Source organism: Thunnus thynnus, chromosome 14, assembly GCF_963924715.1.
Source record: "Thunnus thynnus chromosome 14, fThuThy2.1, whole genome shotgun sequence".
NCBI lineage: Eukaryota > Metazoa > Chordata > Actinopteri > Scombriformes > Scombridae > Thunnus > Thunnus thynnus.
In genome coordinates, this window is record NC_089530.1 from 31744528 (window position 1) to 31768440 (window position 23913).

Here is a 23913-nt window from a genome sequence, read left to right on the forward strand (position 1 = left end):
TGTCTGTTACCTGTCTGTCTGTTACCTGTCTGTCTCTCTCCTGTCTGTCTCTCACCTGTCTGTTACCTGTCTGTCTGTCACCTGTCTGTTACCTGTCTGTCCTTCACGCAGCGACAGAATCCAGCATTTACACACTTCTGTTTACGTTCTTCTTCTTCTTCTTCTTCTTCTTCTTCTTCTTCTCCTCTGGAGGAATGGAAATAAACTGCAGGATCTTCTGGTGAAAAGCTTTAACACATGAATCACTGCTGTGCTGCTCCGTACATATATATATATATATATACGTTTATCAGAGATTATTAGAGATTATCAGAGATTATCACAGCACATCACAATAAGCCTTAATATACCACAGATTCTTCTTCATGGCCAAAAGTATGTGGACACATACTCCTTAACAGAGAGACCAGACTAAAACATGTTTCTGCTAAATTATATTAATTTCTTTTTTTTTCTTGTTAATTATTGGATGATTTGATGTGTTTTAATTCAAACTAAATTTAGGTCTAAACCAAACTGGTTCCAGCTTCTTAAATGTGATAATAAACCGAGTCTTCAGTGACTGTAAACTGTTAGTCGAACAAAACGAGACACATGAAGACGTCACTTTTCACTCGAGCTGCAACTAAACGATAAATTGTCTGTAAAATGTTGATCATAGTTTCCCAAAGTGTCAGCTTCAATGTCAAAGATATTCAGTTTACTGTCATAGAAGTTTTCCCAGTTTTTGTCTACAATCAGTTTTCTGCCTGAATAATTATTGATTAAGATTCTGTTGCTTCACTAATTGGTTCAGATCTATGATTGGCTTTGATTTTATGGCCTGAACAGTTGATGAAGACGAAGATAAATAGTTGCAGTTTTGTGTCAGCAGTTTGTTTTTGTCTCTTTCCTGTTTCACACACCGAGGAAACGTCCACATACTTTTGGCCATGTGGTGCACACTGTCCTCCTGTTTTATGTATAGATTTATTGTTTTATATAATGCATGCACACGTGCCTCAGGACTTCACTGATGATGCCTTTGGGGATTAAAAGTTACTGTGTTAAAGGAACATTTCAGTGTTTTTGCATGTTTCAAACCTCAGTAACTATGAATCCTGTTTACTTTCAGCTTCACTTCAAGATTTCCTCTTTACGCTTCATTACTTAGTTCCAGTTTGAGGCTGTGTGGTCGCACTCACAGCTCTCTGTCATATCTAAGAATGGACACGTACGGCAGCCTGGCAGGACAAACAACACACAGCTCAAAACTGTGAAACATAACAACAACATTTAACAGCTGAGATTACGGCTGAAACATGAAAAACACTTGAAATGATCCTTTAACTGTTGGCTTCTCCTGCCATCAGACACGATTAGCTCCTAGCTTCGCTTCCTGCAATACTATGCAAACATGAATCACAGGGCTGAGTCGTCACCTGTGACATCATCACACCTGAAGAGTGTCAGGTTGACCCTCAGCTCACCTGGACAGCTTCATCCAGCTTCCTGTCTCAGGTGGGGGGGGGCAGAGGGGCCGGGGGGGGGGGGGGGGGGGGGGGGGGGGTTATCAGCTCTGATTTAAACTACTTTGAGATTCTGTGTGACAGAATTTTTATTTCTTCTTTTGTTAAACCAACAATAAAAACTACAGAAGAAGTTGATGTGAGTGTTTTTGATGTTTGATGAAAGTGTTGATTGATTCACTGATGATTCAGTTATTGTTTGTTTTTCTGTCTGAATCATAAAATATAAACGATGCTCTGCTGGTTGTTCAGGTTTTACTTTAAATTATCAAACCAGTAACTTCAGCAAAGCAGAAAATGTGACCAATGAATCATTGATGGACCCAAACACAGTAAATATGAACATAGAAATATATACACTGTATACAGTGTGTATTTATATATACAGTGTGTGTATTTATATATACAGTGTGTATATGAATATATACAGTGTATGTATTTATATATACAGTGTGTATTTATATATACAGTGTGTATATGAATATATACAGTGTATGTATTTATATATACAGTGTGTATTTATATATACAGTGTGTATATGAATATATACAGTGTGTATTTATATATACAGTGTGTATTTATATATACAGTGTGTATATGAATATATACAGTGTGTATTTATATATACAGTGTGTGTATTTATATATACAGTGTGTGTATTTATATATACAGTGTGTATATGAATATATACAGTGTATGTATTTATATATACAGTGTGTATTTATATATACAGTGTGTATATGAATATATACAGTGTGTATTTATATATACAGTGTGTGTATTTATATATACAGTGTGTGTATTTATATATACAGTGTGTATTTATATATACAGTGTGTATATGAACACATACAGTGTGTATTTATATATACAGTGTGTATTTATATATACAGTGTGTATTTATATATACAGTGTGTATATGAATATATACAGTGTGTATTTATATATACAGTGTGTATATATATATAATATATACAGTATACGCTGCCCTCTACATTTCTGCTATTTCTGTATCTCATTAAATAGTTTCAGATCTTCAAACAAAATTTAACATAAAACACAAAATACAGTTTTTAATGATCATTTTACTTATCGAACAGCTGTGTCAACTTTGTGAAAAGTATTAGTAGTAATAATTATCTACCAAACTTTATTGATAATATGGTTCAGCTGGACCAATCAGACGCAGGCCTGATTCTCAGAGATGGTCAACAGCAGAAATCCTGATTTAAACCTTCAACAAGCTGCAAAACGTCCACTGAGTCTGAAACCAAGCAAAGACGAGTTCTGGTCTCATCCAGCTGCAAGTGGAACAACAAGTACGATAAACAGCTGTTCAATAAAGAAATCATCATTTAAAGACCATTCTGTGTTTGCTTGGTATTTGTTTTAGGATCTGAAACTATTAATATATCATAGTTATAGTATATAATATTAGCATATAATATAGATACAAACCAAAGCAGAATGAAGTTCTGTTGTTCTGCAGCAGTGTAGCAATGTTTGACCAGCAGGTGGCAGCATCACAGCACAAAGCACAGGAAACATGATCAATAAAAACTATGAATGACACAAACCTGCTCACACGTTTCCTGCAAACTGACACCAACAGAAGAAGGAAATGTTAAAAAATGACAAAAAAAATTCATAATCATAGAAAAAAGTTCATCAGATTAAAGTTAAAGTTCAGTAAAGTGGTGGCTGGTGGCGCTAGAGAGAAAAACTCCACAGATTCATCCTGAGAGGAGCATTAATATGTTTATCAATCACTCAATCACTCAATCAATCCATCTATCTATCTATCTATCTATCTATCAGTCACTCAATCAATCAATCAATTAATCTGTCCATCTATCAATCAAATCTCATATTCTGACTGAAAGTCTGATTTGTTAAAGTCAAAGTAGAAATAAAACTATAAAATTAAGACATTAAACATAAAAGTACAGAAGAAGAATCTGAAAAAACTACTTCAAGTATCAGAATGTTAAAATATAAATAATATTTTTATTTGTTATTTCTGTAAAATGTAATGTTTTAAATTAATAATATGAGTGAAGGTTTCACATTAAATCAATAAATACAAACTTTTCTTCTAAATGTTCATTAATGAAACAGTTCAGGTCTGTTTGAAACTGAATTATTATTATATTATTTCATTATTAATCGAGTGTTTGGACACTGAGCTTCATGGTTCGTGTTGTTTTTATTGTCATGAAAAGAAAAAAACAGGATTTATTTTAACGTGTATTAAAGACATGCTATAACTTTCTAACAATGCATGCTGGGAAATGTGCAACATGCTGATCATGTTTCTTCAGAAACTTAATTTAACAAGTTTAATGAGTGAACTGTTGACTCAGAAATATAACGATTCTGAAATAAAAAAACAAACATTTTAGGTTGAATTACTATAAAAATGTTGATATTTCAGTAAAGTTCAGTGTTGTGCTGCGTTCAGGTGTCATCAGTATCTTAAACTCTAATTAATGAACCTGATGTTTGTATAAACAGCAGCTGTCACATAAATGTAGAAGAAGAAAAAACAAATACCTTTAAATGTAAAAGTACTGCAGTAAATGTTCAAACATCCACATAAAAGTTTAACATTCAAACTTTCTTTACTTCAAACTGATGATCTTATATAATATTACATTATTAAACTGTCAGATATTATCATATAATACTGAATAAAGTTATTTTAAAACTTTATTTCCAGCAGGTTTAATACAAACAGTCAGGTGGGCGGGACTCCCTCCTTCCACCAATCAGCGGGCAGGATTTGCCACGTGGCGGCGGAATTCCCCTCCATTGCGGGACTTTCCGCCCTGACTGACGGCTGCGGTTACCATGACAACACGACTGCGCTGCGGTTAGTGACTTCCGGTGGAGCGGTTTTAGTTTCAAATTAAAAGCTTTTTAAATAATAAAAACACTTTAAAATAAAAGTACAATAATAATACTTACGATTATTATTATTATTATTATTATTATTATTATTATTATTATTATTATTATTATTATTATTATTATTATTAACTATGATAAATAATACATTTATTGTTCTTATAAAATACTTTCATAAAACATTTAACTGCTGAAAACATGAAAATACAGGTTTGAAGCACATTTATTTCATTTACTGAAAGACTAATCTATAATCTATAAATGTTTGAATGGTTCAGATTCGGTAATTAAAACAGAATAATTTAGATTAAACATGTGAGTGAAAGTTAATTATTAGAAGTCATTTAACAAAATAATCTCAAATCAAAATCAAAAAGACTAATTCAAAATTATTTAAAGATTATTTTGTTTTTTAAAACGTTGTGTGATCATTGTTTACAGTGTGTAACTAATCAGACCTGTTGTGGATCAATAATTCCTCTGTGTGGACATTTAAAGTCAATATTCTTTCTCTTTTTAAAGGGAAAGAAAATATTTTATTATTTCCTTTAAAAAAACAGAAAGAATACCCAGTCTGTGGTTTAATTAACATTAAATTAGTTAATTTATTCAGTGTAGTCTCATTAAATTAACGATGTGACAGAAGATCAACAACAGAACAGGAGAGCAGAATGATCCTGACAAACTAAAAGTCCAAATAATAACAAAGTAAGACCACCGTGCTTTTATTCTGAAAAGCACAAACAGGAAGCAGCCTCAGGTGTTTTCTGCCGTTTCGTCATTCGGTAGTTTTGAGTTTTTCGGACAAACAGACAGACTGACAGCAGGCTGACAGAGCAGCAGGCAGGTAAACTCACCTTTACTTTATCTGTATCTGTTAAGATGATTTGTCAGGGACAGATCGATAAACATTCATAAACATGACTGTAAACAGATCGATAAACATTCATAAACATGACTGTAAACATGTCAGAATCAGACAGGAAGCTACTTTTCATCCGTGCTGCTCGTCCAGGTGTGAAACCTGAAGTCACCGATCTACTGATCTTAGTATTCAGTAACGGATCAATATCAGTTGAAGATCAATAACACGATCAGCTGAGCTCAGACGCACAACTGGAACCTTCAAACCTGCTAAACGCGTTCACGTTTACGTCACTTCTACACTGAACGACTAAAAACAAACAAACAATAATAATAATAATGAACTAATTATCGTTTCAAAGTTTAAAGTTGATTTGACGTTAATTTGATGTTGATTTAAGGTTAATTTGAGATTGTTCAAATTGATCAGACTGATCAGATTAATCAGTTTGATCAGATCCACTTACTGGCTTTTTCTGGAGCTTTCAACTGCATCTCATGGTCTTGATCGGTGGATGGAGTCCACTCAGTCCTCATGGAGGTGGATCAGCTGAGTGAGGAAGACCATAAGCAGCAGGTGAAAACCTGAGTAGGGATTGCTCTGTCAAAATGTACCTTACCTTCACTCAAGAAACACTGACTGTGTTTTTGTGCTTCTTTTACCAGTAAACAGACCCCAGTTTGACCTGAATGAACTTATTATGCAGAACATTTGATCATGTGACTGTTTCAGCAGATGGCGATGATGCACGAGTTTGTAGACTTAACGTCATTTCGACATTTCTTCCGATAAAACGAGTCATTTGGTGGTAAAATAACTCAAATCATGTGTGAAAAAGGCCTATGTGGAAAAGTCTTGTTGCCCTGACAACAGCTCCAGGACTTTATTAAATGATTTAATTAAATAAATCAGGTTTTAAACTTTGTGTTTAATTTGTACCTGCTTGCAAGTCTAGTTTTTTAGAATCAGTGGTATTCATGCAGTTTACAGTGAGATTATGCTAAGCTAACCGCTAACGTTAGTGTTTTAGTTATTTGTCCCCTAACCTTAACCATGTGGTTATTATTGTTGCCATAACGACGGAGGTGGTCTAACTTTTAGGAAGTAGTCATCTTAACCCAAACAAGAAAACCTGAACCCTGACCTGAACCTAACCTGAACCTAACTTAAACCTAACTTAAACCTAACCTGAACCTAACCTGAACCTAACCTGAACCTAACTTAAACCTAACTTAAACCTAACTTAAACCTATCCTGAACCTAACCTGAACCTAACCTGAACCTAACCTGAACCTAACCTGAACCTAACATGAACCTAACCTGAACCTAACTTAAACCTAACTTAAACCTAACCTGAACCTAACCTGAACCTAACCTGAACCTAACTTAAACCTAACCTGAACCCTAACCTGAACCTAACCTGAACCTAACCTGAAACTAACTTAAACCTAACTTAAACCTAACCTGAACCTAACTTAAACCTAACCTGAACCCTAACCTGAACCTAACCTGAACCTAACTTAAACCTAACTTAAACCTAACTTAAACCTAACCTGAACCTAACCTGAACCTAACCTGAACCTAACTTAAACCTAACCTGAACCTAACCTGAATTTAACCTGAAGCTAACCTGAACCTAACTTAAACCTAACCTGAACCTAACCTGAACCTAACTTGAACCTAACCTGAACCTAACCTGAACCCTAACCTGAACCTAACCTGAACCTAACTTAAACCTAACCTGAACCTAACCTGAACCTAACCTGAACCTAACTTAAACCTAACTTGAACCTAACCTGACCTTAACCACAGCGTTGTGACATCATCAGACATCATTATTGATTAACAGTGATGTGTGACGGTTTGGGAAACACAGACAGATGATGTCATCGTGCTGATAGAGACGCCAGATTAGAAAACACTGCTTCTGGAGTCACATGATCAATCAATCAATCAATCAGTTTTTATTTATATAGCACCAGATCACAACAAAAGTCATCTCAGGGCACTTTTCACATAGAGCAGGTCGAGACTATTCTCTTTAATTTACAGAGACCCAACAATTCCCCCATGAGCAGCACTTGGCGACAGCGGTAAGGAAAAACTCGCCTTTAACGGGTAGAAACCTCAAGCAGAACCCGGCTCTTGGTGGGCGGCCATCTGCTTTGACCGGTTGGGTTGAGAGAGATCAAACCACAGATCTGAGCTTCATGTGGACGACTGGTTGTTTTTGTTGTTTTTAGTAGTGGTTGATTTTTCTGTCTTGATGGAGCCACGCTAGCAATTTCCCCCCGTTTTCAGTCTTTGTGCTAAGCTAGGCTAACATGAAGCATATGACTCTGGGGAAGACGGAGAAATGACGGACTGTCCCTTTAAGAGTCCAAATAATCACAGAGGAGGGAGGGGGAGAGGGGGATTCCCCCTGATGTATTTAGATATGACTCCATTACACACACACACACACACACACACACACACACAGTAACACACACACACACACTGTAACACACACACTGTAACACACACACACACACACAGTAACACACACACTGTAATACACACACACACACACACACACACACACACACACACACACACACTGTAACACACACGCACACACTGTAACACACACACTGTAACACACACACTGTAACACACACACTGTAACACACACACACACACTGTAACACACACACACACAGTAACACACACACTGTAATACACACACACACACACACACACGCACACACACACACACTGTAACACACACACACACAGTAACACACATACTAACACACACACTGTAACACACACACACACAGTAACACACACACACACTGTAACACACACAGTAACACACACACACACTGTAACACACACACTCTAACACACTCACTGTAGCACACACACACTGTAACATACACACTCTAACACACACTGTACTACACACTGTAACACACACTCTAACACACTGACACACGCTGTAACACACACTGTAACACACACACACACTGTAACACACACACTTTAATACACACACACACACACACTGTTACACACAGTAACACACACACTGTAACACACTCACTGCAACACACACACACACAGTAACACACACACTGTAACACACACTGTAATACACACACTGTAACACACACACACAGTAACACACACTGTACTACACACAGTAACACATACTGTAACACACACACTGTACTACACACAGTAACACACACTGTAACACACACACACACTGTAATACACATTGTAACACACATACACACACACACACACACACACACACACACACTGTACTACACACAGTAACACACACTGTACTACACACAGTAACACACACTGTAACACACTGTAACACACACACACACAGTAACACACACTGTAACACACTGTAACACACACACACACACAGTAACACACACTGTAACACACACTGTAACACACACACACACTGTACTACACACAGTAACACACACTGTAACACACACACACACTGTAATACACATTGTAACACACACACTGTAATACACATTGTAACACACACACTGTAACACACACACACACACTGTACTACACACAGTAACACACACTGTAACACACACACACACACTGTAATACACATTGTAACACACACACTGTAACACACACACACACACACACACACACACACTGTACTACACACAGTAACACACACTGTAACACACTGTAACACACACACACACAGTAACACACACTGTAACACACACACTGTACTACACACAGTAACACACACTGTACTACACACAGTAACACACACTGTAACACACACACTGTACTACACACAGTAACACACACTGTACTACACACTGTAACACACACTGTAACACACACTGTAACACACACAGTAACACACTGTAACACACACTGTAACACACACTGTAACACACACTGTAACACACACAGTAACACACACTGTAACACACACTGTAACACACACTGTTCTACACACAGTAACACACACTGTAACATACACTGTAACACACACACTGTACTACACACTGTAACACACACACAGTAACACACACACTGTAACACACACTGTAACACACACTGTAACACACACTGTAACACACACAGTAACACACACTGTAACACACACTGTAAAACACACACTTTACTACACACTGTAACACACACACAGTAACACACACACTGTAACACACACTGTTCTACACACAGTAACACACACTGTAACACACACTGTAACACACACACTGTACTACACACTGTAACACACACACAGTAACACACACACTGTAACACACACTGTAACACACACTGTAACACACACAGTAACACACACTGTAACACACACACTGTAACACACACAGTAACACACACACTGTAACACACACACTGTAACACACACTGTAACACACACTGTAACACACACAGTAACACACACTGTAACACACACACTGTAACACACACTGTAACACACACTGTACTACACACACTGTAACACACACTGTAACACACACACTGTACTACACACTGTAACACACACACTGTAACACACACACTGTAACACACACTGTACTACACACAGTAACACACTCGGCTGGTCATTAACTCCTGTTTGGCGTCTGCAGGAAAATCTCTGAAGGAGGAAGAACAGATCGGCTTCCTGCAGGGAGCTGAGCCTTCGTCTTCATCTTCATCAGTGTGTGTGCTGTGTCATGGCTCTCAGGTGCGTCTCCTCAGTCAGTATTTATACAGTATTTTAATGACCTCACTTTCATCAATAGTTGTTATTGATCAGTTGCTGTGATGTTGAGTCAACAGCAGAAAGCTGTTAATCAATATCAGGTGTTAAAACGGTTCAGCTGCACTCAGAGCTGCAGGTTGTTCCTGCGTCTTGGAGAAGTGATGCAGACTGACTCCATGATGTTGACCTTTAACCTTTATGACTCTTTAACCTGCAGGAACAGTTCAGGTGTGTTTGAGGGTTTCAGATGTTTGATTCCTGTAAATAACACACAGGCTCAAACACAGCGTGAAGCTGAGTTTATTTGTCCTCTCAGGTGTTTCTGGGGAGTTTGAGTGCAGATGTTTGAGCAGATTAACAAAAAAGTTGTTTCACAGAAACACTGAAGTAAAATCACCTCTGTGGATTCCTGCAGAGGTCGGAGGTCACGCAGAAATACCCCGAACACAAACTTCCCCTGGCCGCCTCGCTCTTACTGTATCTGCTGTGGTTTTATGTTAATGAGGGCTGTGTCTGCTGGGATCTGATTGGCTGCTGCTGTCAGGAGGGTGGGGGGGCAGGAAGTCAAACAGCCAGCGAGCTGCAGACAGGAAGTGAAGAAGCTGCAGGTCTGAGCATGAAGCAGGTCGGTGTGTTTGTCTTTAACCAGTCTGTCTTCCTCTTCTGTCAGGACACGTCATTTCAGCAGCTGTTTTACTTTACAGCAGGAAACAGAGAAAAGTCTCGTGAGTAGTTTACTGTAGTTTATTGTAGTTTACTGTAGTTTACTGTAGTTTATTGTAGTTTATTGTAGTTTACTGTAGTTTACTGTAGTTTATTGTAGTTTATTGTAGTTTACTGTAGTTTATTGTAGTTTATTGTAGTTTATTGTAGTTTATTGTAAAGCAGAAAGCAGGTTGAGATGAAATGTTTCAGAGCAGAAAGACACTCGCAGGACAAGTTTGTAGCATCTGAACACCTTTGTGATGTTCGATGGTGAAGCTGTTTAGTTTTTGTGGAACGTTCATGCGGATCAATTTTGACCAAAACATGTTTGGGGCATTAAACAGGAAGTTGTTTTAACTCCACATTGTCCAATCAGACGAGCAGATGTACATGTGTACAGAAGAGGATCATCATCCTCTGCACCGCTGCTACAGTCTTCTTCACCTTCAACATGTTTTCTACATTATTTAGTTGGTTTTTTGTACTTCAGTGCCTCGTTTTATCCTATTTAGTGTCGTTTATTCTATTTATAAAAAACATTTCAAGTTTCTCATGTTTGTTGTTCACTTCTGTGAAATCTTTATTATATATATCGGTATTATATATATATCTATTATATATATCGATATTATATATATCGGTATTATATATATATCAGTATTATATATATCGGTATTATATATATCAGTATTATATATATCGGTATTATATATATCAGTATTATATATATCGGTATTATATATATATCAGTATTATATATATCAGTATTATATATATCTGTATTATATATATCGGTATTATATATATCTGTATTATATATATCAGTATTATATATATTGGTATTATATATATCGGTATTATATATATCGGTATTATATATATCGGTATTATATATATATCGGTATTATATATATATATCGGTATTATATATATCGGTATTATATATATATATATCGGTATTATATATATCTGTATTATATATATCATATATATCGGTATTATATATATCAGTATTATATATATCGGTATTATATATATATATCGGTATTATATATATCGGTATTATATATATCATATGTATCGGTATTATATATATCGGTATTATATATATCGGTATTATATATATCAGTATTATATATATATATATATATATATATATATATATATATATATATATATATATATATATATATATATATATATATATATATATATATATATATCGGTATTATATATATTGGTATTATATATATCGGTATTATATATATCGGTATTATATATATCGGTATAATATATATTGTATTATATATATATCGGTATTATATATATCGGTATTATATATATCGGTATTATATATATATTGGTATTATATATATATCGGTATTATATATATATCGGTATTATATATATATCGGTATTATATATATCAGTATTATATATATATCAGTATTATATATATCGGTATTATATATATCGGTATTATATATATATATCAGTATTATATATATCGGTATTATATATATTGGTATTATATATATCAGTATTAAATATCGGTATTATGTATATATATCGGTATTATATATATTGGTATTATATATATCAGTATTAAATATCGGTATTATATATATATCGGTATTATATATATTGGTATTATATATATCAGTATTAAATATCGGTATTATGTATATATATCGGTATTATATATATTGGTATTATATATATCAGTATTAAATATCGGTATTATATATATATCGGTATTATATATATTGGTATTATATATATCAGTATTAAATATCGGTATTATGTATATATATCGGTATTATATATATTAGTATTATATATATCAGTATTAAATATCGGTATTATGTATATATATCGGTATTATATATATTGGTATTATATATATCAGTATTAAATATCGGTATTATATATATATCGGTATTATATATATCAGTATTATATATATCAGTATTAAATATCAGTATTATATATATCAGTATTAAATATCGGTATTATATATATATTGGTATTATATATATCAGTATTAAATATCGGTATTATATATATATCGGTATTATATATATATTGGTATTATATATATCAGTATTAAATATCGGTATTATATATATATTGGTATTATATATATCAGTATTAAATATCGGTATTATATATATATCGGTATTATATATATATCAGTATTAAATATCGGTATTATATATATCGGTGATATCGGTGAGCAGAGAGCAGCAGTTCTGCTCTGAATGTTTCCAACAGTTTTTTGTGTTCAGGTGAGTCGACGTCGGCTGGTGACGTGTTTCCTTATATGGTCGTCTGCTCCTCGCGGAGCCATCACACAGCAGTAGAATAAGTAGTTTACCTGTTGGAGGTGTGCTGGTCACCTGCAGCTCATCATCATCATCATCCTCATCATCATCACTGTGGCTGTTTCTGCTTGTACTCTTCCTCCCTGCATTATTATGAACTGATCTGCTTAACAAACATCTGCACACGTCTCCACATGTTGTTGTCGGCTGGTTTTTAGCAGCGCTAACGAAGCTCCGCTAAGAGACAGGAGGTCAGACTACTTCCTGTTAGAGACAGAGGCTGGACTGAGGCACTGCATAAAGGGCCAGTAGAAGATCAATAAGGAGGTTTTAACTGTGAATCATGCAAAGCTGCTCTAGTGGAGTCCCAGAATAGAAACATAGAGCTGGAAATGAGTAGAATACGTCGTGTTTATAGAAACATCAGGCGCCCAAATACAACAACGTTAAAATGTTACGGAGGCTAAAATCATTGTGATCTCTGGGCTTCATGCTGAAGTTCCTCAGGAAACGAAAGTCCTTCTACGTCAGTAAGAAGCTGTCAAGTGTTTTCTGTCTGAGTTTGTGCTCTTGTTTGATGCTGCTGTTGTCGTGGTAACAGCATCACTGCTGTGATTGGAACAGGATCAATAAGTTTATTAAAGAGGCTGCTTCTGAGTCCTGATCAGAGTTCAGACTGAAGTCTGTCAGGTTTAGTTTACGGCGCTCGTTAAGGTTTTATTTCATATTTACGGTCTGTGTTACCTGATACATGCGTCACATTGATTACTTATTGATTATTGGATGAGTGTATATATATATATATATATATATATATATATATAGTTTGTTATTGTGTGGACAGACGGAATAACTGTTAGTTTGGGTGTTGCTGTTTGGTTTTTAATGAATAAACATGAATTCAGTTCAGTATCTGTGTAAGAAGGCGAGATGAGCTGCAACATAATTAATTAATGAGATAATTAAGATAATTAATGAAGGAGAATTTACAGCAACCAGGAATCAAACAGCTGGTAGAAACCCTAACCCTGTGTCTGTTGGTCTTTAAATCTCCTTCGTGTGTCGACTGTTTCTCTTCAGTGCAGCAGCAGAGTGACATCATCAGTCTGTAGCCCCGCCCCCCCTCGGTGCTGGAATTCTGGGGGTTTTCCTCAGCTCGCCACTTCCAGGAAGTGACTGAAAACAGACAGAGGAGGGGGAGGGGAGGGGGGGGGTTAGCGACAAACAGAGGGAGAGACAGAAAACAGCAGAAGAAGAGAGAGAGGTGTTGTGTTTCAGCCTCTGAAAGTGAAACTCCTTTCTGTCGTTCAGTCTGTTCTTTGTTTCCTCGTCGGGTGTTTTTGGACTTTTGGACTTTCAGAGTTTTAGAGTTTATGAGTTTGGTGTTGTGAGGATTTACTGAACTGCAGCAGCGACACTAACAGCTCGACTCTCTGACTGTCGGTTTGCAGGATGACTGAAGCTCAGTTCATCAACGTCTACGACAACGAGGTGAGTCTCTGCTTTAACTCTTCGTCTTCATCTTCTCACTGATATAAAACATACAGTCTGTTTTCATTCACAATCACCTCATCAGGCAAAGAGCCTGGAACACTGGACAGGAGGAAATACGCTGCAACCGCTCATCAATTCATCAATCTGTTGATTATCAGAAAATTAATCTGCAACTATTTTAATAATCGAATCATGTATTTAATCATTTTTTCAGCAAAAATGATGTTTTAGCGACTTAAATGTGAAGATGACAGTAAACTGTCAATCAGACATTTAAAGAAATTATAACGAGCTGTAAAAGATGAAAATCATCATCAGCAGGTAGAAACACTGAAGGCAGTAAAATATTTATAATTATAAAAAAGGAGAAAGATGAAATACATATAAATTATATAAACACGTAAGTGATAAAAATAAACTTTGCCTGAAGTCATTAATAAATGTGAAGAGTCGTCACATTTCAGGCTGAAAGGTGTTTATGATGTTATTATATTCATCACAACAGTCACTGGTTCATGGTTTCCATCATCAGTTCATCTGCAGATTTTCTTTATTCATGTTTTTGTCTAAATTTAGTTTCTCAGACTGAAAACGAGAAGTCTTCTTCTTCTTCTTCTGTCATTTTTCAGAAAAGATTCAAATCTTCACATTTAAGAAGTGAAACCAGATGATGTTTAGTGTTTTTATTTTTAAAAATGACTAAAAATACCACAAAGTGTTTTACAATACACGTCAACATTCACACATTCACACGTTCACACACTGTCGGTGCCTTCGGGTCGGTCCGGGCTTCAGGATCCGGAGGAGCCGGGAATCGAACCGCTGACCTTCTGATTGGTCGCTCACTCCGCGGAGCTCATGAAGAGATGGCTGGGATGACGAGTCCAGACTTCCTGTTATCCAGACCAGTCAAAGACCATCAGACTGACACTCGTCATTCTGCCGCCAATCACTCAACAAACTGATCAATCGATTAATCGTTGCAGCGTATCTTCTCCTGTACGGGCTCAAATAAGGGTCAAAGTTCTGAGTTCAGAGTTCTGTAGATAAGTTTTTGTTGGATCTGTTGAAGCTGTAACTGTTTACTGTCAGTGGACTAATCGATTAATCGATTGATCGTCTAATCGATGCAGCTCTGGACTGAAAGTAGTTTCTACATGTACGGGGTCTGATAAGGGTCAAAAAATTATTTCAACAGCTACAAATCTTTTCTACACGTTCAGAGTTTATTCTGCAGTTTTTGATATAAATATATAAAAATATAAAAATATAATATATAATAAAGATATATGAATATATAGAAACATTTTAACACAGTATATCTGTGGATATTATGTGATTCAGACTGTAACTGTTGATTTATTGATTCATTTAGTCAATAAAATGTTAAAAAATATAAATAATTATTCAAAGAGTCAAAAAACCCAAAAAGATTCAGAAAATCAGCAAAACTTTAGACCAGTGAAGCTGAAACCAGACGAGTTCGGGGAGATTTTGCTGAAGAAATGACTCATAATCAATCAGATAATCATATTGATACCTGATACCACAGACATGTCATCACTGATGATTAACTGAAGACCCCGAACGACGACTTTTTCATGTCAACTTTGGGGGGTTTTGCAGAAAAACTATAAGATGAAGAGACAGACAGTGATCGATCGCTCGACTGATTGATTATCAGGTGAATTTACAGATGTTCTCTTCTGGTTTTAAAGCCTGAAAATGTTTGTTGTTGTTGTTCAGCTGCAGCTGAATTTGATGCCGTACGACTACATCCCTCCAGTGGACATCAAGACTGAACCTTACATACCTGAGACAGGTACGACTCACATAACATCCAGTTGGTTTATCATCACACAGAGAATCTTTTTTCATGTCATTCTTCAATATTTGTTTTATTGGATCAGTTTTGTGGCACCATGTTTACTACAAGGATTCAGCTGAGCAGATAATAATAATAATAGTCATATCTGTACTTTGTGTTAAAGAGCCTGAGTGCAGTTTTAGTAGAAGCTGTTGAACCTCCTGCTGGTGCCTCATAGTACCTGCGAGTACTTACAGAAGTATTCCCAGTACCTTTATGTTTGAAACATGAGACTTCTCAAAACCTTCATCTAGTGCTCTTATTTCCTGGAACAACCTTTTAGTCATACTAGGAAATGAGAGTTTGGACATTTCAGACCGATTTATCAGAACCAAAACAGAACTCATCATCAGTACTTCTGAACTTTCCAGTTACAAGAAAGTGACACCTCGTCTGTCCTGAACCTTCATCACGGGGAAAGCACCTCCGTCCACCTTCTTACTACACCTGAAACAGTGAAAGTTGATGTTGAAAGCATCAGTCACTGTCACCGCTGAGTTTAAAATAAACACGTTGAATTCCCTGATCAGCCTCACAACAACTTTATCTGTTTGTGTTTCAGCTCATGGTCCTTACATTCAAATCATCGAAGAGCCCAAACAGGTGAGATCAGAGTTTAACTTCTATCATGAAAATATGGTTTAGTGTATAAAAAGACTCTCAACAGGACAGCTGGACAAACAAAAATATTAAATCAACAGTTAGAAGTCACAGTTAATATTCATGTAAAGTTATAGAGGTATAAAAATATTTATAATGTATACTTCATTGTCCCACATTAGGCCCTCTGCTGTTACGGTATGAAACAATTAGGCCATTAAACTATTGATTGTTCAGGCAAAAACATTTTATATCTGCAGCTTCTCAGGTTTGTCCAGTGTTTTTCTGCTTTTCTGTGTTTTATATGCTTGTAAATCTAAATATTTGGAGGTTTTGGACTGTTAGTCAAATAAAACAAGACATCTGAATACGTCACACACACACACACACAGGTGATTCCCCTCATCAGGTTGATCCAGTCACTTCCTGTAATCCAGGGTTTTCCCAACAGTCATAACAACACAGGACTGACTGATGCATCGACAGGGCGCCTGCAGGACGCCAGGGAGTTTCTGCTGCTAAAGGTCACATGACTTCAGCGACAGACACACCAGTCCTCTGACTGTCACTATGCAAATGAATTAGTTTTGGTTTGAGGAAAGAAGAAGAAGAACCATGTTTATGCAATCAGCGGATGTACAAAGCTGAGCAGCTGCCTTCTTATGTCCACTCTGAAGAAAAATGAGCTGCAAAGCTTTTAAACTGTTGAAATGTGTTTGTCTTTTCTCAGAGGGGCTTTCGTTTCCGTTATGAGTGCGAGGGTCCGTCCCACGGCGGGCTCCCAGGGGCCTCCAGCGAAAAGAACAGGAGAACCTACCCGACCGTGAAGGTGGGTAACAACAGCGACACCCTGTTAACACTGAAACAACACAACAACAACCTCAAGGATCATTCTGCTGATTTTCTATCTTTGTCTTCATGTTTGGATCCGAACCAACAATGAACTGATCTACTAACCAGTACTGTGTGTGTATCAAAGCCTGATGAACAGCGCTGCTTCAAAACTTATGACCTGAAACATGATCATATTTAGACAAGTCCTAAAACTAGACAAACTGAACCCAATTAAACAAATGAGACAAAAGGAAAATAATTTTTTTCATTTATTTATTGAGGAAAATGATCCAATCTTACATATTTATGGAGGCAACAGTATGTGAAGCCTTGCTTTCAGTAACTGGTGTGACCCCCTTATACAGCGATAACTTCAACCAAACGTTTCCAGTAACTGTTTATCAGCTTGGAGGGATTTTAGCTCGTTCGTCCTCACAGAACAGTCTCAACTCAGGGATGCTGGTGGGCGTCTTTGCATGAACTGTCTGCTTCAGGTCCTTCCACAGTATTTCTACAACATGAAGGTCAGAACTTTGACTCGGCCGTTCCAAAACATCATCTTTCTTCTGCTTTAACTATTCTTTGGTAGAACGACTTGTCGTTTAGTGTCGTTGTCTTACTGCTTGACTCACTTTCTGTTGAGTTTCAGTTCACAGACGGATATCTTGACATTTTCCTGTAGAATTTGCTGGTACGACTCAGAACTCAGAGCTCCATCAATGATTACAAGCTGTCCTGGTTCAGAGGCAGCAAAGCAGCCCAAACCATGATACTACCACCATGTTTCACAGATGGGTTCAGGTTCTTATGCTGGAACGCAGTGTTTGCTCATTGGAACATTGTTCTAATCACCTTCTGGCTCCACGTGGTCTTGAGTGAACCGCAGACGGCAGCAATGTTCTGTTTGGAGAGTAGTGGGTTTCTCCTTACAACTCTGCCATGAACACCACTGATGTTCAATGTTCTCCTGATGGTGGACTCATGAACATGGACTGTAGCCACTGCAAGAGAGACCTTTAGTGTCCTAGATGTTACCCTGGGGTCCCTTATGGCCTCCTGGACTATTACACACCTGCTTTTGGTGTGATCTTTGTTGTTTGACCACTCCTGGGGAGGGTAACAGTGGTGTTGGATGTCTGCCTGACAGTCGACTGGTGGAGTCCAAACTCTTTGGAAATGGTTTTGTAACCTTTTCCAGCCCGGTGAGCATCAACAACTCTTCTTCTAAGCTCCTCAGAAATCTCCTTTGTTTGAACCATGACACACTTCCACAAACCTGTGAAGCTCAGAGTTTGACAGTGAAGACCCAGATTTCTCTTCTTTAAATAAGGCAGGGCCTCCCAGACTCACACTGGATTGTCATCCCATTGATTGAAACACCCGACTCTACTTTCCCCTTCAAATGAAATGATAATCCTAGAGGTTCACACACACATATGTAACATTGGATCATTTTCCTCAATAATTAAACAAACAAGTGTTAGGTTTTTGTCTCATTTGTTAAACTGATGTCTCTCATTATTGATATTGTAACAGAAGACAACTGAAATGATTGGCAAGGTCATCAGAGCTGCTGCTCTCAGATAAAAGCAAAAACACTGCAGTGAAGAACAATTTCTTGGCAAAATCTACTGGCGATCAGCATCTAAGAGTACACTGAAGAAAACACAGAAATGGTCTGACGGTGTAACATCATTGACAACGCTCACTCTGATATCAGTATCCATGGAGATGACTGATGAGTTGGCTCCTTAACAAACTGCAATAGCTCATTAAAACAGACTGTGGGGGACACTGTAGAATTATCAATGTAGTTTTAACAGTCGGAGAAATGGCTGCTACTCCCCCACCTGGTTGTTCCTGCCTTGCAGCGTGCAGAAAGTTCTAACTGTGGGGCGACGCCACATGCAGAGTGAAAAAACTATTTGTATCTAACCATGTTTCAGACATTCAATAAGGCAAAATTAAGAGCATGTGAGTTATTATGATTGAGAATGATGGGGATGAGGTTATTAAGATTGGCTTTGTAGATACCTCTGTTTACATTAACGGACCTATCAGAAATAATAAGAGGAAGAGCAGGTGGGAGGAAGGATACAGACCTACAGGGAAGTTTTTTTAACTCAATCTGGGCTGTGACAGTGAGCGGGATCAAACGTACAGGCAGCCAAGCTAGTGAAGTTGTAAACAAAGCCGCGTTCCTGCACATGCTCAGTAGCGTCTGCCGTACACAGAACTACTCTCTGGAGACTGAAACACGATGCTGTTATTAGTCTTTGGAGCCGTTTCTAAACAAACTAACGTGACCAAACTCTTTATAATGAAGGAACATGTCACCAGTGCAGCAGTGTGACTCACTGATGAGTTTTTAATAGTTTCTGGAACAACAACGGAGGAATCAGATATATCAGGCATCGTCACAGTTAACCATAGTCTGTAAATGTGCCATGCTAACCAAGCTAGCAGCTAGTTTTAAGATCAGCTCCACCCTCTCGTCCAAATATGGTCACTTCTGGCTCCAAAAATCCAAGATGGCGACGGTCAAAATGCCAAACTCTGGGCTTCAAATCTGGAATCCACAAACCAACAGGTGACTTCACGGTGGCTACGTCAATTATTTTTTACAGTCTTTGCTTTGGATCCATACATGAAAAAAATAACATAATATATAATAATAATATAATAATCACCAGAATGATCCCTGAACAGCAACACTGAACAGATAATATGTCAGATCTGTTTTCAGCTTGTTGCGTACATTGTCCCCAAAGTTTTAATAAGTGGTTTTGGTTCCCTAAACTCCATGAAACTTGTCATCATTTGAGATATTTTTGAGGATATTGTCAACATGTTCTGTTGTTACATGTTAACATGTAAATTTAAACTATAAAAGGACCGAGAACAGAACCCTGAGGAACCCCACAAGTTATTATTAACTCTGTTAATGTGATGATCATGTTGCTGTGTGTCTGCTGGACGTTTGCTAACATGTTAGCTACAGCTACATTATAAGATGATGATACCAGATGTCAGATGTTGTTTACAGTGGATAAAAACATCAGTTACTGCAGCTTTAAGGAACATTTTGTCAGTTTCTCGTTATTTATAGTTTCACTGGTTTATTTTATGTAGTAAATCTGCCTTTTCAGCTTCATTGTGATTTTGTGTTTGTTTTCTGTCCATGTGTCAGATTAATAACTACGTGGGTCATGCCCGGGTCGAGGTCCAGCTGGTGACCCACACCGACCCTCCTCAGGTCCACGCTCACAGTCTGGTGGGACGTCACTGTACCGAGAAGGGCACCTGCACACTCGACATCGGCCCCAACGACCTCACCGCCTCGTCAGTATCCAATCAGAGCGCTGCGTTTATCGACATTTCAAACCGAAGCTCCGTAATCATCACAAACAGAACAAACAGCAGTCAGGGAGGAAAGTTTTCATGACTTCAAAGAGGAAGTTGGTGTTTTTAAAATTCCAAGTTCAAAAAGTCCCAAGAATCACAGGAGTGTAATCCCAAAACAATTACAAAGAAAAGATTTGTTAATTAATTCATGATGATGAAATAAAAGATTAGTACACACCATGAATCAACAACAAGGAGGATTACACAGATTGAAACCTTCAAGGGGAAATTTTATTAAAGAAGTGACTCATAAACTGACTGACTTCCAAAAAATACAATTAAAACTTTACACAACATGAAAAGGGAACAAGGGAGCTAAATATTGTTGCTGTTTGCTGAAGAATTAACTTTGATTGAAAGAAAATAAATATATACAGTAAGTGAATAAATAAGTGAGTAAAGTAAAACTGACACACATCAGTTTAAGATGTGCAGCAACAGGACTTAACGAGCTGAGGAACATTTATGTTTGAAATAAAAGAACAATATAAAAATGTTTTCAACAGTTGGGAATATAAAGTATGTGTTCCTGCAGGTTCAGCAACCTGGGGATCCTCCATGTGACCAAGAAAGGTGTGGTTGAGATTCTGTGCAGAAGACTGAGAGAAGAGAGGAAGAGGCAGAAAGGACCACACAGCACCCTCACAGGTAAAAACATCTCAGATTTAAACATAAAAAACATTAAAATCATTTCAAAAGCCTGAATTTTATTTGTAGAATCATGATTAAGAGTATAAAAGCTGTAGTTGGTGAAAGTAAAAGTACATAAGTATTATGAGCGTGATGTAGTTAAAGTATTGCAGTAAAAGTACATAAGTATTATGAGCTTGATGTAGTTAAAGTATTGCAGTAAAAGTACATAAGTATTATGAGCTTGATGTAGTTAAAGTATTGCAGTAAAAGTACATAAGTATTATGAGCTTGATGTAGTTAAAGTATTGCAGTAAAAGTAGTGGTTTGGTCCCTCTGACTGATATATTATTATATATGACATCATTAGATTATTAATAGTGAAGCATCAGTGTTAGAGCAGCATGTTACTGTTGTAGCTGCTGGAGGTGGAGCTAGTTTACACTACTTTATATACAGTTAGCTAGTTTAGTCCAGTGGTTCCCAACCTAGGGGTCGGGCCCCTCCAAAGGGTCAGCAGATAAATCTGAGGGGTGGTGAGATGATTAATGGGAGAGGAAAGAAGAAAAAACAAAGTTCTGATACACAAATCTGTTTTCAGTTTTTGGACTTTTTCTCTAATCTTTGATTTTTGCTGAAATATTGGATCATTTGAACATTTATTGAAATGAAAGCATGTGAGAAGTTTAGAGGGAAAAATCACTATTTGGTGGAGCTGTTAACAACTCATAGACATGTGAAATGTGACCCCGACTACACACTGCTTTTTGTAAGACGTCAAAAGCCAAAAAGGTTGGAAACCACTGGTTTCATCTTTAACAATGTGTTGTATTTTAAAAGCTTGTTATATTATCCATTGTGTCAAATCTTCATCTGAAAAGTAACTAAAGCTGTCAAATAAATGTAGTGGAGTAGAAAGTACAATATTTCCCTCTGAAATGTAGAAAGTAGCATCACATGGAAATACTCCAGTAAAGTACAAGTACCTCTAAACTGTACTACAGTGCAGTATTTGAGTAAATGTAGTTTCCGGCAAACTAAAGCTGTCAGACTGTTGGAGGTAGATCTAGAGATGGACGTGGACGTGATGAGCTGTCTGACTCTCTGCTGTCTGTCTCCGTCAGAGTCGGAGGAAACGTCCATGATGAAGGAGGCCAAGGCTCTGGGGAAGGTGATGGACCTGAACATCGTCAGGTTAAAGTTCACCGCCTACCTGCAGGACAGCAACGGAGGCTTCACCAGAGCGCTGAAACCCGTCGTCTCCAACCCCATCTACGACAGCAGTGAGTCCAGACTGTTTACTGACAGAAGAGAGATGAACTGTGTTTATGTTGGAGCTGCTGTGATGTAAATTACTGAGTTAGAGGCGGTGACGCACAGTGACATCATCTACTCGAGTGAATAAATGAACCAATAATGAATTGAATGTTTGTGTTTTACCTGCAGAGTCTCCAAACGCCTCCAACCTGAAAATCTCTCGGATGGATAAGACGTGCGGCTCCGTGCTCGGAGGAGACGAGATCTTCCTGCTCTGTGACAAAGTCCAGAAAGGTCAACACTAATATATAATACCTGGATTATTATATTATTATTATATTATAATATATAATACCTGGATTATTATATTATTATTATATTATAATATATAATACATGGATTATTATATTATTATTATATTATAATATATAATACCTGGATTATTATATTATTATTATATTATAATATATAATACATGGATTATTATATTATTATTATATTATAATATATAATACCTGGATTATTATATTATTATTATATTATAATATATAATACATGGATTATTATATTATTATTATATTATAATATATAATTATATTATCATGTATTAGTAATATTACTACAGTTTTCTCATGTCATTATTCTCACTTGTTCACTTAATATTAAATTTTAATCAATATTATGACTGTTTTCTTGGATTATTATTATTTTCCTGATATTCTGTTGTTTATTTGATTATTGTTATTATGAAG

At 36.6% G+C, this 23913-nt stretch overlaps 1 protein-coding gene across 3 annotated transcripts in view; it reads left to right on the top strand.

The window, feature by feature from the left end:
* Positions 1-5165: 5165 nt before the first annotated feature.
* nfkb2 (nuclear factor of kappa light polypeptide gene enhancer in B-cells 2 (p49/p100)) overlaps positions 5166-23913 on the top strand; it is a 31989-nt gene continuing 13241 nt past the window's right edge. The window contains exons 1-10 of one of the 3 annotated variants that reach the window (XM_067611021.1): positions 5166-5262; positions 9930-10027; positions 14526-14565; positions 16315-16390; positions 16998-17038; positions 17766-17864; positions 21060-21211; positions 21810-21922; positions 23029-23187; positions 23351-23455. In XM_067611021.1, the coding sequence (XP_067467122.1) occupies positions 10017-10027; positions 14526-14565; positions 16315-16390; positions 16998-17038; positions 17766-17864; positions 21060-21211; positions 21810-21922; positions 23029-23187; positions 23351-23455 (796 nt within the window). In that variant the 5' untranslated portion in view covers positions 5166-5262; positions 9930-10016. Of the gene's footprint in view, positions 5263-9929; positions 10028-10673; positions 10771-14525; positions 14566-16314; positions 16391-16997; positions 17039-17765; positions 17865-21059; positions 21212-21809; positions 21923-23028; positions 23188-23350; positions 23456-23913 lie in introns of those variants that run through there. The other 2 variants (XM_067611022.1, XM_067611023.1) reach the window with 2 other exon arrangements.